The sequence below is a fragment of the Seriola dumerili genome, unplaced genomic scaffold (assembly GCF_002260705.1).
Source record: "Seriola dumerili isolate Sdu_G_001 unplaced genomic scaffold, Sdu_1.0 BDQW01000011.1, whole genome shotgun sequence".
Lineage (NCBI taxonomy): Eukaryota > Metazoa > Chordata > Actinopteri > Carangiformes > Carangidae > Seriola > Seriola dumerili.
Genome location: NW_019174266.1, coordinates 3,808,138 through 3,826,663, shown reverse-complemented (window position 1 = coordinate 3,826,663; position 18,526 = coordinate 3,808,138). Strand labels below are relative to the sequence as shown.

General features: G+C 41.8%; 1 protein-coding gene across 1 annotated transcript in view; it reads left to right on the top strand.

Annotated features, from left to right (window-relative positions):
- crtc3 (CREB regulated transcription coactivator 3) overlaps positions 1–4,086 on the top strand; it is a 29,496-nt gene extending 25,410 nt beyond the window's left edge. The window contains exons 10-14 of the mRNA XM_022748259.1: positions 236–471; positions 890–1,111; positions 2,051–2,134; positions 2,823–3,036; positions 3,791–4,086. Coding sequence (XP_022603980.1) covers positions 236–471; positions 890–1,111; positions 2,051–2,134; positions 2,823–3,036; positions 3,791–3,996 — 962 coding nt within the window. The 3' untranslated portion in view covers positions 3,997–4,086. The remainder of the gene's footprint in view (positions 1–235; positions 472–889; positions 1,112–2,050; positions 2,135–2,822; positions 3,037–3,790) is intronic.
- The last annotated feature ends 14,440 nt before the right edge of the window (positions 4,087–18,526 follow it).

The following is an 18,526-nucleotide window of genomic DNA, read 5'->3' as shown; positions in this document are numbered from 1 at the left end:
TCTGCGCTCCATCTTTCTCTCCCTCCAATCACACAAAAGTCTAGTGTTTTGGGTTTAAGACTGGAGAGCGCACTGGAAAATCAAGTGCATACTACATCATAACTTCCACATGTTCTCCTTGGTTTCTAAGGGCCAATATCTGCTTTGGATCCATAGCTGCCTTATTAGTTTCATTGTAAATGTACATTTACGCTCTGATGAACCTGTTGTCATGTTGTCTTTACTGTCCCGGCAGGACTCTCCTCCTCTCTGAGCAATCCCTCAATTCAGGCGTCCCTCAACAACTGCCAGCTGCAGTCCTCGCTCAGCAATCCCTCCATCAACTCATCCCTGCGTCTGTCCAGCAATTCCCCCCGGCGACGGCCCGCACCCATCAGCCCCCTTACCCTGTCTCCAGGCGCTGAGCAGCGCAGGGGTCTGGCCAAGCAGCTGTCTCCCACCATGTCCCCTTCACTGTCCCCCATCACACAGGTACACATACGTCACACAGTTCCTCGGTGAGATGAGGGATTGTTCATTTTGTAGTGTTTGTTGTGTGGAGATAAACAAAGATAATACATTTGTGGTTGTGTTGTGTTGAACTTTGGCTTCAGTGTCATTGCATTTTGTAGACTGACACTTGAGAGAAAAAGAACCTGCTGTCAGAAATAATGTAGCACTACGACACGTCTGTAACAAGAGAAAAAGTTCAATTATATAAAATGAAATCCAAATCCCCAGTAAAATTCCTGCCATTGCAAAACACTGGCGCAATTGTTTTTACCCTGTTTTTGATGGGGTCAGTGTAGCTGAGTAATGACACTGCAATCAGAATAAATAAACTTCAAGTCTTTATTAAACTTGTAGTCAGTCTGTAGTGACTCCTGCTGGCTTCCTCTGTCCTTTGTAGGGAGTTGCTTTGGATACCAGCAACATGCCAAGGGAGCCGCCCCCACCCTACCCACTCTACCAACAATCCCAGCACGCAGTGGACCAGAGCCGACAACGCCAACAGCAACACCAGCACCAGCACCAGCAGCAGTCACAACAACAACAACAGCAACAGCAGCAACAGCAACAGCAGCCTGTCTCCCCTCTTCAGAGCATCCCACTGGACTTCAACACGAGCCAAGTAAGTGCCATGAAGGCCGCCTTTGTCTGGGTGTGTGCACATGGGCACAGAAACACTCAACATGTGCATTGTTGATTTAGTTTGTTATTTTATTTTTTGTCTCCCTGCAGAGGTTAGTTTGGGAGATTAGATTCAGTGTTGTAGTTCTGTTAACCAGCACTTATTTGAGCAATTACAGCTACTCTGTAGTTTGTTTTTATACTTAGTGGACCTAAATAACAGATAGAAATATTTTGCAAATGTTTGTCTATGTAACTATAAATGTAAACTTCAGTAATACCTCTGAAAATAAAGACATCAGTACCGTGGAGAATACACAGCTCATACATCTGATCATTAACAGTTATTCAGGCTGGTGAGGTGAGATAGGTGTAGACACATATGCTATTTTTATTGTGTAAGTGTGCCTGCCAAATGTTCCACCTGCAGGTGTACAAACAGTTTTCATTAATCTATCGATTTTTTTTTTCTTCTTTTTTTTGTAATTTTTTGAATAATAATGGAAAAAGTCCATAAGTATTTCCCAAATGTCTCGTTTTGTCTGAACAACTGTCCAAAACTTAAAAATATTCAGTTTACAATTATAAAACTAAGAAAAAGCAGCAAATCCATTTTGGAGAAGCTGGAACCAATAATAAACTGTTGAGACAATTTATCTATTATCCTGATTTCACAATAATTTTCTGTTGATTGACTAATCCACTAATCAACTGATCATTTCAATCCAAGAGAAGCTTAATGGTTATTTGATTTTAGTCCCAATAATTACATTGTTGTCCAACTGTTAAAGCCTGGTCTACTCCACTTCAATGGACCACTGTAAAAGTGATTTATTTACATCACACACGTCATAATTAAACTTATAAACACACAAACTTGCAGACGACTTGTTGTCTGATGACAATCTGATGTTTTGGGCCTCTGTGTCTTCCATGACAGCACAACAATATGGCAACACTCTTCACTGACCCCTTCATGGAGCCTCAGTTCTCCAATCGCCAGAGCAAGACCCTCCCCTATCAGGTACCAGTTCACACACACACACACACACACACACACACACACACACACACACACACACACACACACACACACACACAGTGTATGAATGTTTAAGCACAAAGCAGTGCACGTATTTTCAGTCAGAGTTCATCTCCACAGAGACATGTCAGCAAGGTTAAGTTGTCGCAACAAGGATAAAGACTTGTTGGCCTGTTTTTCCTTATCAGCTCCGATGTGAAGGCCAACAAATGCAGACAATATGGATGTGAACATGCACAGTGTTTTTAATGGGAGACATACGTAAATATAAACATTTGTAATGGCGACAATCACCACTTCAAAATGTACTTGTTGCAGAGACATAAATCATTTACACAAACAAGTTTCAGTATCAGTAACAGTATCATTTCTTTAACCAAGAAATGATTTTCTGCAGTTCCTCAGGGCAGATGTCTCTGTGGTATCAGCTCATGTCCCCATGAGAAGGTTGTTTGTTCCCTGCAAGGTTAGTTCATCAGCAGGATATATACAAATCTTATCAGTGGATTTTAATGTCATTATAGCCCTGTGTCACTAAGTTTTTCAATGTGCTGTCAATAATATGAGAAAACACTGTAAACCACTCAAAGACACACATCAAACATGCTGCCAAGGGTGAATACGACGACTGATTCTCATGTGTCTCTTCTCTCCACCATCTGCCGTCTAGTTGGACCAGTTCAGTCTGTTGGAAAACACAATGAGCTCCACAGCAGGGGGTTCTTGCTTCGACCCTTCATCCTCTTCCTCATCGCTCTACTACTCTCAGGTTGCTCTCTCAGGACTGGGCGGCAGCCACGGCAGCCTGCACGACCCCATGCACATGAGGTCCAACATGCTGTACTCCAACTGCAGCGGAGGACTACCCAACATTATACTCACCGGTCAGTCCAACAGGCTGATTGACTGAATTATTTGTTTGCCTTTTTAAATCTGCATTAGTTGATGTTTAGCCACTAAGGGCAGAAAATTCCCCAAACAATCCGACAGACACACAGTCCGATGGAAAGATATGAATCACAACTTCCAGTCAGGACTTTCAGAATGAAATGAGAGTGGACAGGATGCAGAGCGTGATTCAGATGATAGATAGCGAATCTACCCAACAACATTGTCATATGATCCTTTGGCCAGATCGTCCACCCTTACAGTCAGTCTGGTAAAGTTCTTCTGTGTGTTGCAAAAAAAACAAAAAACGTGGATTTGGAGAATTGTTACAGCCCTATTAAAGAGGCTAAAAAGTTCCACAGAGCTTCAGAGCTATGACTGTTCACATTACATGCAGTCATTTGATTCAGTTAATTAATGATGTTTGACTACTTTGATTATATTTATGATCTAAGACACGAAGGGAAATGATTTTGGATTAAAGGTAATGAGACTGGCTATTGGACAATGTTTTTCAACCACCACTGGTGTGGAAGAGATTTGCTGTGTGTCTGTGCTGCCTCGGGCTCCAGCTGCAAGCCGATATTTGGGTCTAATTATGGCTAAAGTTCAAACGCAACAGTCATAAATGGAGGAGTGTGTTGGATGTGTTTAGTGGCGAGGGCAGTGAGACTGTTAACTATAGCGAGAGAAAGTGTTTTCCAGACTGGAGGAAACATTCACCCACCGTCATCTGTTTCTCTCTCCCAGATGACTCCAACCCCAGTCTGTCAAAGGACATCAGCAGCGCTCTCTCTACGGTGCCAGAGTGCTTTGACTCAGAGGGAGGCTTCCCGTTGGAGGACGAGCTGCGCATCGAGCCCCTTAGCCTGGACGGCCTGAGCATGCTCAGCGATCCGGACATGGTGCTACCGGACCCATCTGTGGAGGATACTTTCCGCAGTGACAGACTCTGAATGTAAAGATTGTCACAGGTTTCAAGGAAGAACACACACACACACATGGATTTGCAGTGTATAGAGTGTACAGATCTGAATATGCATGCTAACAATCTCTGTAGGGCCACTGTGCATGCATCCACTGCCACTAAGATTCATTAAATGTGAAAGACGTGAACACCGTGTACACAGTCATGCACACTTTTTAGAGGAGGAGACTTGTGAACAAACACTGTTTACACCTGCTTCATGCAAAGTTACCCTCACACAGCTTGTACTTGTCAGTTGTTATTTTAAATGAGGTGGAGTGATGCAGTTAAGGGTTTGAAATCAGCACTGGGAGCAGATCCACAGGTCCAGCTCTGAGACCCTGCGTCTGCCCCTCCAACCAAAAAAGACTCGGACGAACACGTGAGACGATACAGCGAGGAGCCCAAGTCGAGGAGCTTCTTTTCTCTCATCACCAGCTCACGGCCCCCCTGAAGCCATAGCAACCTCATCGCCATGGTTACACACCGTAGCAACCCTGTTGCAGTGCTGAACAGCAGCAGAAATGCCAACACGCAATTTATCTTTTTTTTTTTTTTTTTTTTTTACAGCTCCAATAATATGAGTGAATGGGAGCCCCCAGCTGCAGGTCCTGCTCACAGCTGAGCAGTGACGTGTTGTTGGTGAAACATCTGGCAGCCCACTTTTCTTCAGGTGAAGCAAAATCCAGCTGTGTCGTGGCTGCTTCATGCTCTCAAGCAATCATGGTAGAAATGAAGACTAAAGGAATTAGAGTTTTGTTTTCAATGCATTTCTTTGGTATGAGATTATTTTTAAAATGTTTGCCACCGATTTATAAATATATATGTACAACATACATATACAAGCCTCACTTTCAGTCTGATTAGAGTTTTCAAACTAGAGACAAAAAGGGCAAACTGTTTACAAAGATGAGATTTTAATAAGTAAATATTACTAAAGAGTATAGATTTTTTTGAATTTCTAATTAAGAAATACAATTCTAAGATGTATTAAATAAATGCTATATTTTTCCGTGCGATCTGGATGGATGGATGTCCCCCCCCCCTCCTCTGTCATAGAAGAGTCAGCTGTGATTTCCTCTGGCAGAACTTTGACAGCACTGGGACAGTGTCAAGATCCACTTTAAGAAAGGAACTTCACATTTTTGACTTTTTTTTTTGTTTTGTTTTTTTGTTTTGTTTTTAAAAATATTTCTATGTACATTAATTGCGTATGTTTTATTTTACATTTTGTACCAACTTGTAATGGCGCTTGTACTGTACTTTAAATCTTGTGAATAAGGGCATGCGCTGTGCTACTGTGGATCGATTATGTCCCAAATATCTGTTTGCATCCGGCTTCCTGTCCCTGTGTTAGGGCAGCACAGTAAACCCCCCCCCCTCCCCTTCTCTGTGGCTGAGCAGTCAGATTGACTCACTCAGAGAGCAGACTGTGATCATGTGGACATCGGACATCATGTAACATTGCACTTAACCTTTTTTTTGCACTAATTGGTTCACATTGTGTAGACGAATAGTTTTATACCAGGTAAGAGTGTTATGTTTTTCTTTTTTTTACCTGATAACCCAAAGAAGTTGAATGAAGCCATTAACAAGAAAAGTAGTCATTGCACATACACACAGTTCAGAACACCAGCAACAGGTGTTAGCTTTTGAGGTGATGTGAGAAAACTGATGACATTTATTTTCTGGGTTTGACCATGAGCTCATATTTACAGTTGATTATGTAATAACTGGGCCATTTAGGGCATTGAGTGCCCCCTAGTGTCTGTTTTAATAAAGTCAGAGAGCTATTTTTAATATTGATTATTACAAAGCATTTGGAGCTGCTTCTGATGTTGCTCCTTTTAGCTATGCAACGTTTTTTTCAATTCATGAGCGAAACCTGTTGAACAGGTGCAACTTGTACATTATGCAGCGTACACAATGTGCGGGATCAAATTTGCTAGAAATCACAATATTACATGTGTCCAGTGTCCACAGTGTGTGTTCATCTGCATTGAACTGATCGACAGTCAGAACAAGAGCGTTTGCAGTGAATGATTTAATGGAACATTTTTGGATTGCAGGCAAAATGCTGCATGGCACTGTTTGTGTGTTTTCTTTTTTTTTCTACTCGTCAGTCAGAAGGTGTAATACCTGCACTGTGTGGACTGTGGGTTCTTTCAGAGTGTGTGAAAGAGATTCAGTGTGATTATCTGTCAAATACAAAATGAAGAGAGGTGATGGGGTTTTTTCACGAGGTGGTTTTATAAGAGTTTATATTCAGTTTCAGCTGTTATATGTTTTTATCTGCTCTGTTGTTAACTCTGTAAGACAGTGGGTAAGTGATGGAGCCACTTTGCATTTTGATTATATTTTAGTTTATTCCTTCCTCTGCCCCGGCCTGTTTCCTGCTGTCTAAACGCCTGCCTTCTGCTGCCTTACTTTGTTGTATTTTGACTTTTCATATTCCAGCAGTAACCTGTATCAGCTTATAGCCACTTCCCTTTAGCTTTAGCTCTGTTTGGTACTAACTGCCCGTGATTGTTTTCTGTCACGTAGTATCACTGTTTCATTTGTTTGTTTGTTTGTTTTTTTTTTTTTGGAGTCTTACTTTTTTTAGTTGCATATTAAAATGTACAGTTCTGTTATTTAAAGAATGTTTTTGTCCACTAGTGTTACTACTTTTTTTGTTTTTTTTGTTTTGTAATGTCAACCCCCCCCCCAAGATATAAAATTTTCTTAGTTTGTAACGTATGTTATAGTGCTTATCTTTCTGATTTAATATAAACAATAAAACTATACTGTGTATGAAGTCTAAAGGTTATGTTGTTTTGAAATGTCAGAGGATGTGGTCATTGTTTTGGCCAGTAGATGGCAGCAGTGTGGTGTAGGTTAAGAGTCGCCCATCCTACAAAACACTGGGGGGAAAAAAACACATGCAGCTTCTTCATTGCTTGATTAATTTTGTGTTCAGCTCTGTAAACCTTTCCATCTGTTTTATTTTTTTAAACAAACTAATAGACCATCAGTTCAGGAAGAGACGGCGAGCCAGAGGTGATGCTGAATCTAATGAAGCTCAACACATGAAACGATCTTTTCCCTCGTGTCTTAATGTAATTTGATGTTCGCTCTCTGTCAACGTTCACGGAACCACATCACCAGGTTTTTCAAAGTTTCCTCACTTTCAAAATGTAGATTCTTACGTTTCTATGTATCAGTTCCTATCAGGCAACATTTTGTAGAAATATCTTGGCTTTTCCTTCAAGTTTTGTCTTTTGTCTTTCTTCTAGGTGTAACATCACTGACCCAGATCCTGTTTTTATATAAAGAAGACTTTACAAAGTGAGCTACTACTTGTTATCCAGCTGCGTCCAGCTCATTCAAAAGCCGACAGTAAGTCCTTTCAGGTGAAATTGATGGCAGCAACACTCTGTTTATTTGCCAAGAACCAAATCAGAGTCAGATGGTAACCATTGATGGTGGTTTCTTCCTACCTAGCAGCCTGCAAAGACGATCGACTGTGGCATTAATCCACATTCTTCACTACCAAATTCTTTCTTTGTTTCCCCCAAACAGTGATTCCCTGTGAACAGCAGTGCGGGGACAATAAAAAAAAAAAAGAAAAATATCTTTGACAGAAAGCCACTTGATTTGATGAACTCAGACTGCTGAAGCCTCAAATTAGCTTCAAGTAGTGGAACAAAGTAGATCCTGTCCCCCCGTCACATGGACAGGAAGGACAATTACAGCGAACAAACTGTTTCAATGTACATGCATGTGAGAATTGATTTAAGTGAGTCCTGAAGATATTTCACTATATATGGTCAATTTTACCAGGAAATAGTTGTTGAAATCCATTCTCCATCTCAAATCCATCTCATTTGTGAAGCATTGAATTTATAAATCTGACATTTGGTGCCCAGCAGGTTGGAATCGCAGTCAAACACACACACGGTACATACATACGAGTGTGTGAGGACAGTATAGTCTGGCAGATGGACAGCGTGGGCTCCTGGAAATCAGCCAAAGCTCATATGTAGAATGCAATCTGGGAATAAGTTCCCAAAACAAGAACACACACACACACACACACACACTCGCACAGAGTGAGGGGGCTGCAAAGATAATCACAGTCGGTCAGAGCTGGAGTCGGTCCACTAAGTGAGTCTGGGCAGGTCAGGATGCCAGCCTGAAATTCCTCCCAGGATGATGTTAGTGTGTGTGTGTGTGTGTGTGTGTGTGTGTGTACCGTCCAGCTGGTGGGAACCTGGAGAAGCACTGAACTGAGCTGCTGACTGAAAGTAATTAATGAAGTCCGTTAAGCTGCTGGCAGGCTGAGTGTGTACCACAAAACTGCTTCTATTGTGTTTAACTTATTGATGTGTGTAAAGAACAAATTCTAGCGATGAGCAGTCCATTACAAAATGTAGGATATAAGATATAATCACTCTAAATTGAGTGGCAGGGATTTTAAAACACAGGTGAAAACTAGAGCTTTCAACTGCACAACAGTTTTCGTCAGTGGATGGGATTTGTTCTTGGAGTAACACCTGAAATTATTTGTTTTCAGACGCTGTAAAACATTTTTCTTACATCAGTGACTCTTGTTAACATCTGTAAAACAGGCCTGTATTTTCAATCAGAAATGAAACCACAAAAAATTTTAAATCTGCGGGAGTCAATATTAATAAATTTTCAATGAATCAAATCACAGTGTCTGTGTGAAGGAGGTCCCTCCCTCGTAGAGATGAACGCCACAGAGAATGATCACCCCCACAGTCTTCCTCAGATCTATGGAGCATTTCAGCATCTTTATCTTCTAGAGCTCCGGGCGTCACGTGACCTATTTTGTTTGACCGCCATGTTGGCAGGAAAAGCATGAGCAAAGATGACTCAAGTTCACTTCTCACTTTGACACTGAACGCTATATTACAAAACTCCATAGATTAAACATTACTGACCCGTAGAAATGCCCCCGGGGTGCTTTTCAAGAGCGCTGAAAACAAGACGACGTACCACACCTGCAGTGTCCAGACATCTACAATTACCTGATCAATGCACCGGAGGAGGAGAATCTTTTGAACGTCTGCAAAAGCCCGGAGGGACACGTGACGGATCGACGGTGTTGTTGCGTGTTGCGGGGTTCTGGTGACTCCCAGCTTGTGTTCCAGTGGGTGGTGAGAAGTCAAACAGAATGTTCTGTGTGGGCGGGTTTCCTGTGTACTCCAATGCGGAGCCTCCGGTCGTCTTCAATGTGTCCGAGAAAAAGAAAAAAAAAAGGCCAGCTGTTGTTTCTGACATCCTCTCGTGTGAACTTGACGTTTTCTGTCCTCTGAGTTGATGTGTTCAGGGAAGGTTTGCACTTTGTGGGTTTTGATTTTGACCCGTGTTTCGTCCACGTACAGTATCTGAACCAGTGGCTAACCAGAGGTCCAGCACTTCACATATCTGGTCTGGGTTGAGGTTGGTTCTAGTGTGTAGCAGTTTCCACTACCCCTGTAGTTGGTAGAAGCATCCTTGACTTTCCCTGCCCTTACTGTGTTTTTACCACATGTTTTGCTGGTGTTTATGTGGCTCAGCGAGTCCTGCTCTCTCTGGGCTGTTTTGGCAGCTAATTCCACCCAGACCCCACGGAGAAAAAACTATACGCTTTGACGTCTCCAATGTCTCCATATTGGATTTCCTCAGGTGGTTGTAATATTGATAAAAGAGGAGATTGTAATGTGTTTTGAACACTTTGTCCCGTTTTCATTTAAAGGCTGGGCAGATTTCAAGAAGTGCTGGCATGGAATGAAAGTCGCGGAGCGGCACACACTCTCTGCTCCACCAAATGTTATTCAGTGCAGAATGAAAGACTCACGACAGAGCTGCTTGTTTGAGACGCAAAACATACAGCAAGGCCATTTCATACTCTGTCGCTCTGCTGGCGTCAGAGGCACAAATATGAAAACAGTTTTTATAGTTTGCCATGTTTTTGAAAATGGCTTCTGGTGAAAATACTGAGTAAAATGTGTTTCCATGGTTTCATTAGGATCTGCGTGATCGGTTACATTGTTTTATCATTCATTCACTTGTTTCATATCATGTTCATAATACTAGAACTAAATATACTGCAATACAAGAGCAGAGGCAACTGGTGAGGTGGTGTTTTTGTGACGGGAACATTCAGCCTGAGTCTTCAAACCTCCAGCTTCAGTGTTTAAACCTGATTACAGGTAAATTATAGTGCAAACGTCTCAGGTACGTGAGGATCCTTTCAAAAGTAATGCCATGAACAGTTTTTATTTATCAATTAACTCAATACAAAGTTCCTTTACCGTGTGGATGCTGGGGATCTGTATTTTTAGCAGGCAGGGACTGTCGTTGGCTGTTGTGTGTTGTGAGTGACTGAAATAGCCTCAATCCCACTGAACAAGAGCAGGATCAGATCTGAACAGGCCTGAATGAACCTCGTTCTCAGCACCGGCAGCAGCAGGAGAAGCAGCAGCAGCAGCGTGTGATCTGCAGCCTGTCTTGTGAATGGAGGCTCGCATGTTATTGGTTCTGGTTTTGGCTTCTTTGTTTACTCGCTTTGTTTACATGCCTGTGTTATTCTTGGCTAACAAGTTCGAACCACATCACTGCTCAGTGGGAACATCTGTCGGCAATGAGCGAATCAGGGGTGACTCTGTTTACTATGTGTTTGTGATTCAGTCATTAGTGGATCGTTTGTGAATTGGTTATTTTACGCACACTCGCACACACACACACACACACAGACACACACACACACACACACACACACACACACACACACACACACACACACACAGACACACAGAGTTGTCATTCCCTTGAGCTAAGTGACTCCTGCAGCTGTGTTTAGTGACCTATTGGCGTTTGTACTGAGATGTTTCTTAGACTACCATGCCACTGACATAAACAGCACTTGTTCACTGCATCTGTGCAACCTCAGCCCAAACTGAAATGTGTTTACCTGTGTGCGTGTGCGTGTGCGTGTGTGTGTGTGTGTGTGTGTGTGTGATTTTATTGTACTTGCAGTAACATCCAGTGTGCTGGACGGGAGGCAGTATGAAGTATGAAGTTTACTGGACTTCACATGCGAAGGAGAGACACTGAGATAACGTCAGCCTGGACAGATGCAGCAGATGTTTCCCATCCAGATGCTTTATATATATATATATATATATATATACTGTATGTATACCAAGACTGGTGGGTGATGGGTCAGTGTGAAGTTACAGGAAAAAACAGCAGTGTTTACGACCTCGGCGTGTAAGTATCCTCCTATGTGTCAGAGATGTTGACGATTCAGTTTCACAGAACTCTGAAAAAGACTCATTCTGACAATGAACGTGCAACATAGAAACACAATATGTAACCTCATACTAACCTTATACTGTACTGTAGTTACTGAACGTGGTGCAGCATGATGCCACTGTGATTTCTCTTGAAGCTGTAAGTGTCCTTCACAGGTTATCTCTTTAAAGTGACTGTCCTCACGGTGAATGTTGTCATAGTAATTGTCCTCATAGTGATTGTCCTCACAGCAAATGTCCTCATAGTGAGCGGACACAAATCTATCCCACTCTATCTTAAGGATTGCAGGAACCCGCTTGCTACAGCAGTTGTGTCACCTCTTGTTCCTACGTCAGTCCAGCAGCAGCGTGGCTCTTACTCTCAGCTGTGCGGTTGCCGAGGTCAGTATAGTTTAGTTTCACACATAACAATCCTTACAACTATATTATGATGTTATGTCAACAGTGCCATGTCCACCGTGCTCATCTTTTTTTAAACACAGAGAATTTCAGACACTTTGTTTGTGTTTTCTGTACTTCACATTTCCAGCAGTCAGTCCGTATAACCTGCAGACTGTACGTAAACTCGTGTCGCAGATGTTCAGCCTGTTTCACAGTATTCAAACAGTCCAGTAAACGCAGTGGATGGTATTTACTGGAGGATTCAAGTGGCTTTTTGCGTGTGTTGTTTTCTCTTATGCGAAAAGCAGCTGGTAAAATTACCACGGTGGTTGCATGTGATGAATAGCTCTTATTCTGATGAGTTTGGACAACACATATCTTCATGACTGACTCGAGCTCTGAGGAACAAGCTCGACTGAACTCAGGGTCCGTGAAGCAACGCTGTTTTTGAGAATTGTTAACCTGAGTGTGCAATTCTCTCATACCTCCCTGCCAGCAGTAAATCAAAGTTATTGTTGTCTTTGTTCCACATCCTTTATTTTATGAACTTTATGAACCCCATGCATCAAACCTTCACAGCCCCCTTCAGAGTGCATGCTCACTACATAATCCTGTTACAGCCATTAAGCCAGCGCCACATCCAAAACATGTCATAACATCACATCCATGTATACGGCGATGTGTTGCCCAGGTGACGGACGACAGCCCGAGATGAAAGCAGGAAGTGCCTGCAGGGTCTCCTGAAGACTTAAAGGCTCTCAAAAATAAAAGGCCTGTCATGTCATCCAGCAGGCAAATACACCTCCACTCTACTTCAATTACCACCCATGATGCATGCTGGGATGGTGCCATTTTGTTGCATATGTAGACAATCAGAGAATTTTCATACTTTATACCTTCTTTTACCTCTTTCATCTTTTTTTCAGCTGAACCACATGTCTAGTATAAAAGTGAAGTGAACTCAGTCCAGTTCATTTGTCAGTTTCGTCGTGTGTTGTTGAAGCAACCACATCCTCTTGTGTTGATTAAATTTACAAATATGCTGCTCCCAATGATAAGTGTTTTTTTTTCTCCACTGCTTGATGACACTCATCCAAATTTTAATTACCTGTCTGTTTTGCCCAGACCTGCCTGTTTTGTGGTTACAGACACAGTTTCAGCCCGTTGAGTAAACATGCAAAAAGTAAAATGGCATTCCTCTGCCAAGGTTGCACAAGCAACATTTTTGATTATTGTCAGAATTTGGATCTAGATGTGCATCTAGACTATTGATCATGTGAAGCAAAAACAAAAACTGAAAAAGATCAAGAATGAAATATTTATACACTTCAAAATAGACATAAATTCATTGTTCACATATAAAGCTTCAAGTGCTGTAGAGTGACCTGCTTCCACTCACATACAGATGGTTATATAATTTAAAATCTGTTCTAATATTTACAACTTCATGTCAAACAAAAGGAGGCTGTTGAGAATATAATGTGACACTCTCTGCTGCGTCAATCACTTCATACTGTGCTGTTATGAACAGTCTGGTGTGTGTGTCTCTGGACTGTTTACATGGATAGGGTTTGTAATTCTTTCACAGCTTTGTGACACCAAAATGTTTATTTTTCCACTGTGTGTATGCTGAGAAGACATTATGGCTGAAAATAAGTCAAACGCTTGACTCAAATGAGACATGTTAATGTATAACGTGATGTGGGGCTGAACTATTAGTCGTCTTTAAATAAAAAAAATAAAAAAACAGTCTTTCAGATTCAGCCGAGAGAAAAGAAACACATCTCTGTATCATTACAGTGTTTGAAAATATAATGGACGGTGTTTTAAAGACTGACAATGAACCGCGGTGAGTCTTTCTCTACAGAAACGATCCAGCTGATCTCCTCATGTCACAATCAACTACTAACGAGCTCGTTAGAGTGAACGACTGACAGCTGTTGAAAAGTGAACAAGTGAGTGCTTCAAATCTTCCAGTCAATGAGTTAATACATACGTCATTTTGTACAAATAACACATTTCTTAAAGTCATGTTCATATTTAAAAGTGAGTGCTAATGTAACATCTTCCTGGATGTCAGCTGAACTCATATTTCCAACTCTTCTAGAGGATGAAGAACCTTGTGTCGACCTCGGCAACAAACAACTGCATCTTCTTATCACGTGTTTTCATAACAGAGGTAAGTTTGTGATTTACAGTTTGTTCAAAACGAACCTAGCTTGTTCAGTGCAATGCAGACCACAGACACCTGGATGATAGCATGATAGCACCTTAGATCAGAATTGCAATACAAATCCTTTGGTTCTACTGCGATCTCCTGAATATTGGCCAAACCCTTACAAAAATCCTCAAAAAAAAATCATCACAAATGTCAAATATTCAAATGTTTCACCTTGTAACAACATGTCACCCTCTGAGAAACAATGACAAACTGCCTTAACTATGTAACAATATAGTTAGTCGAACCGAAAGCTCTCCGCTTCTCTAACACCTGCGTTTAAAGGGTTCCCCCTCAGATGCTGCTGATTGTGTCTTCCCCTTAAAAATGAATGCTCCATGTTAATCACATGAACACACAGGTGCAACTAAGATGAGCTCACCTCCGTGATTCCAACATTAACAGTTTAGTAACCACTGTGGGTGTCGCCGTGCTTAGCTCTGTTTATGTTAACACATATGACGTCTTACAAGCTAATGCACAACAGGTAACTTCCCGGCTGCAGCTGTGTTGAGGCCACATGTAATGTATATGACTTTTAACACCGCCGCCGGCAGTCTCTCATCAGAGCCGGTGTGTGAAACCCAGTCCACCCATCAAGGTTCTCCATTCATGCTGGCAGGCTGCCAAGCTCAGTAAAAACCTGAGAGAGAGGGCGGTGGATGGATAGGGGGGTGTAGTCCCCCCCCCCTCCATAATGTCTTTGAGGAGCAGTAAACTGTCTCTTCGGTTCAGAAGCCTCTTATTACAGAGCAGCAGGCTACACACACACACACACACACACACACACACACACACACAGGGAAAGAGAGAGAGTACATGTATGAATGTGATGATTACTGTAAACACTTGGCTATCTGTCTCTCAGTAAACACACACACAGAGCACTTAACGGTGAAGTGTGTTCAGTAATGATGGGGGAACTATAGGGAGGGTGCAGGAAAATCTGTCTACATGCTGGGACAAGCACAGAGACCTGGGAGCACTTATCTAATCATTATATACACAGGTAGAGAGGAAGCCAGTCGCTGCGGATGGAAACATTTCTATAACGTTTATGAACTCCCAGCACTGCCTTCATTTCACTGCATGGACATCAGTGTCATAAAAATCTACAGCTCAAATCTCCAGATTTGACTAGCTGCACATTTCCTTTCACCTTCATGATGATGATGAAATCCTTTACAACACAAAAGGGAAGAAAACAGAGAAATTGTTCCTCCAAGAGCAGAAGAATATAACAAGACGTAAAGTCTAAAGATCCCTGAGCCACAATATGAATCTGCTGGATGAAACAAATGACCTTAATATTCCTACTTTATGTAACTACTTACTCTTTTTCCCTTGAATAATACAGTGAAGTTACACAATTCAAGCCCCCACTGATTTGTCAACACCTTTGGTTACTAGTGGTAACAATAAATGTGTGTTTTAAAAAAATAATAATAATACATAGCATCACGTTCAGTGTTACATGTGTGAAAACCACAGATTTTATCTTCTGCATCATTTCCAGTACGTGCAAACATTGTTTCCTTAAACCCAGCGCTTAAAATAGGACACAACGAAACCAACAGTGAATAAAAAGGTTTTTTGGAAAAGTTAATATTTCTTTTTTTTTAATGGTGTATAAAGTATATGTGTAGTACACCGGTATTTGTGGTAGTAAATAGTATTTATTTTGTTTTTTATGTGTAAATGATCAAATGTAATTTGTATAGATTGACTTTATAGACTCAGCACTGACTGACTTCCCTGGTATCTGTATATTTGCATTGCAGATAAACCACTGTGCAGTGACACACATCCTGATATATCTCATTCCTCTGAACCACAGAGCTAAAACACTGGGTGAACACACACACACACACACACACACACACACACACACTGTAGTTTATTTTGACTCAGTCCCACACACAACGTCCTGCTGGCCAAAATACTCACTGGAGCACCAAATGTGGATTAATCCGCTGCTGAAAATAGTTCCCAACAAATGCACTACGTGCTACCGTTTGCGTAACGTTTGCCAAAAATTACAGTGAGCAGCTGTTTGAGGACATGACTGAACCTTTTAAAAAAAAAAAAAAAATGAAACTATAAATTTTAGTGTATGTGTTCGGTAGGAACCAGCCGGCCTCGGGCTGAGTACGATAGACAGACTGGGTAAAAAAAAATTAAGGATTTATCGTCAATAAAAAAAAATATGGAACATTGCCAGATTTACCTGTTAAAAACATGTTTTTTTTCTTTATGTGAAGCAACGATATTTCTACTTGAGAAGAACATTCTAGTCCTCCACCTCCTCTGATGGTTAAATCAAATAAAACGATGTGTTATTGAGAAGAAAAGACCACTTGATAAACCGAGTGACAGACCTGGACACACGGCTGCTGACTGCTGCCGCCTGTCTGATGCTCCTGTAGGTTTATGACGCTGCAGGCTCATGTTGTCTGCATGTCAACATTTGTAGGTTTGTAAATCATTCCTTTGGCATTTGCAATGGGCGTCAAATGACTGCGGCATCACATCCTGTGTACCGGTGAGCAGTCCGCTTCAGAATAATATTTACACCGGCTACATGACCCTGCAGAACATGAACAAGCCGACAAGTGGTAGTGGAAACTGATAGCTAAGACCCTGAGACAGTTAAGACAGCTTTAACATCCCCGCAGCTCCGTCCTGTTTTCTCTGTTATGTCTGCTCGGCTCCAGATGATAGTTGAAGGTCGCGTGCTGAAGCATTAGCGCGGCTCAGATGAATTGTCTCGGCCTTGGCTGAGCTTAAAGGGACTGTGACAGACTGAGGTGGAGACAGTGCTCTGAGTTCACAGAGAGGTCAGTGTGGTTGCTCCACCACCATTAAGTCATCCCATTTGTACAAGCTCAGTAGGAAACTGGAGAGGACCTGCATGTTACTGCCTCATACATCACAAACTCCAACTGTGAAACAAAACCTGCTAAATGGGGATGTGGCACTTCAAATATAAAGTTCAGTGAGAGACAAAGGAAATGCCCCAGGGATACAGTTACACATTTTACACGTCCCTGTGGAAAAGGATCGCTGGTATGAAGTGATGATCACCGAACGGTGTCTTGACATGCAGATGAAGATGAGGTTTATCTCCCTGAAGCAGTCAGAGGGTGAAACAGAGGAGTCACGGAGCTGATGGGAAGAAGGAGTGAGTCAAGTTGAGATGAGGGAGGGAGTGAAAGGATGGAAAATGGAGAAGGTGGAAGATAATTTGTGTGTGATCTTTTATTTTGAAGCTGTGTAAGCACTTGTGTTTTCATTTTTTCTCATTATTTAATTGTATTTAACTTAAAGACTTAAATTAAGCTGAGCTAAGTCTGAGGGAAAACTTGCTGTCTGAGGGTTCACTGCAGCTGTGATTGTACTGCCGCTTGTACAGTAACTACATTAAAGGTCAAAAGGTCAAATATAAGTCTCTGTCGAATGAATACTGTGTAATATTAAAGGTCCTGCACGCCATCACAGGTGTTTTTAGTTTCCCTGCTGGTTAGACTTCTGCTCTGGGTAAAGTTTGACAAACATACTGGGAACTGCATGAGGTCACTGATCTCCACATACCAATAATGATGAGAGTCTAAGTTATCCCACCTGAACAGGTGCAGGTAGAGAGTGATGGAGGTTTCAGTGAAGCACAGTTTTACAGCCTGCACTGTAGTGAACCAAAGTCTAACCAGGCATGTCAGCGAAAACACCTGAGGGCGGATCATTGATTCATTTGAAATGTATTTTTCTGTAACAACTAAAGCACAACATAAACTGAAATGACAAACAGGGGCAGCTCCAGACTGTTCTTCTTTTAGAGGGGCCCAGTATATTTACTTTTTTCACTTGATCAAATATTTATATTAAAAATACTCCCAACTATATTTACCACAAACTAAGAGACACAGCAAACCTGTGCTCAGGTAGCATGAGAGTACTGGTTTGTTTCTGGGGCTTGAAGCCAAACGCAGTACATTGAAGCTGGCTAATAAATGGCAGCAGGATAAATACACATTTATATAGCCAGAGGGGACAAGTCCTCCATGATTGCACAATACATCTCTGCAAAATCTAACATACAAGTTCAGCTGGGTTGAGATCTGGTGACCGGCAGACCCTATTTTCTTTTTGGGAGACTTTTTCACCTCTAGCTAGTCCTGACTTTACTTCCCTTATTAAGACTTTACACTCACTATAACATATTTCTTTTATTCAGGAACACTGACAAATAGATTCATTGACAAGTTGCTTGACTCACTCTGTGTCCATGGCAACATTTCTACACTGTGCAGTACCTGGTTGCTTTGATATGATGAATGCATGTGTTTGAACGACACAGAGTATTATGTTGTTCCACTGGTGGTATTTCCCGCTTTTACTTCAGTTTTTGAGTTTATCCTCCGCACAGCAGAAGAACCTTTTAACCTTGATGATTTGTGAAGGAAACGTCTTGCTATCAGAGGAGCTGCTGGGCTGTGATTGGAGGAGAGAGGCGTGTTCACCACAGGAATGTAGCGCTCAGGTTGGAAAGAGAGAGAGAGAGAGAGAGGAGAGGAGAGAGAAGAGACGAGAGATGAGAGAGAGAGAGAGAGAGAGAGAGA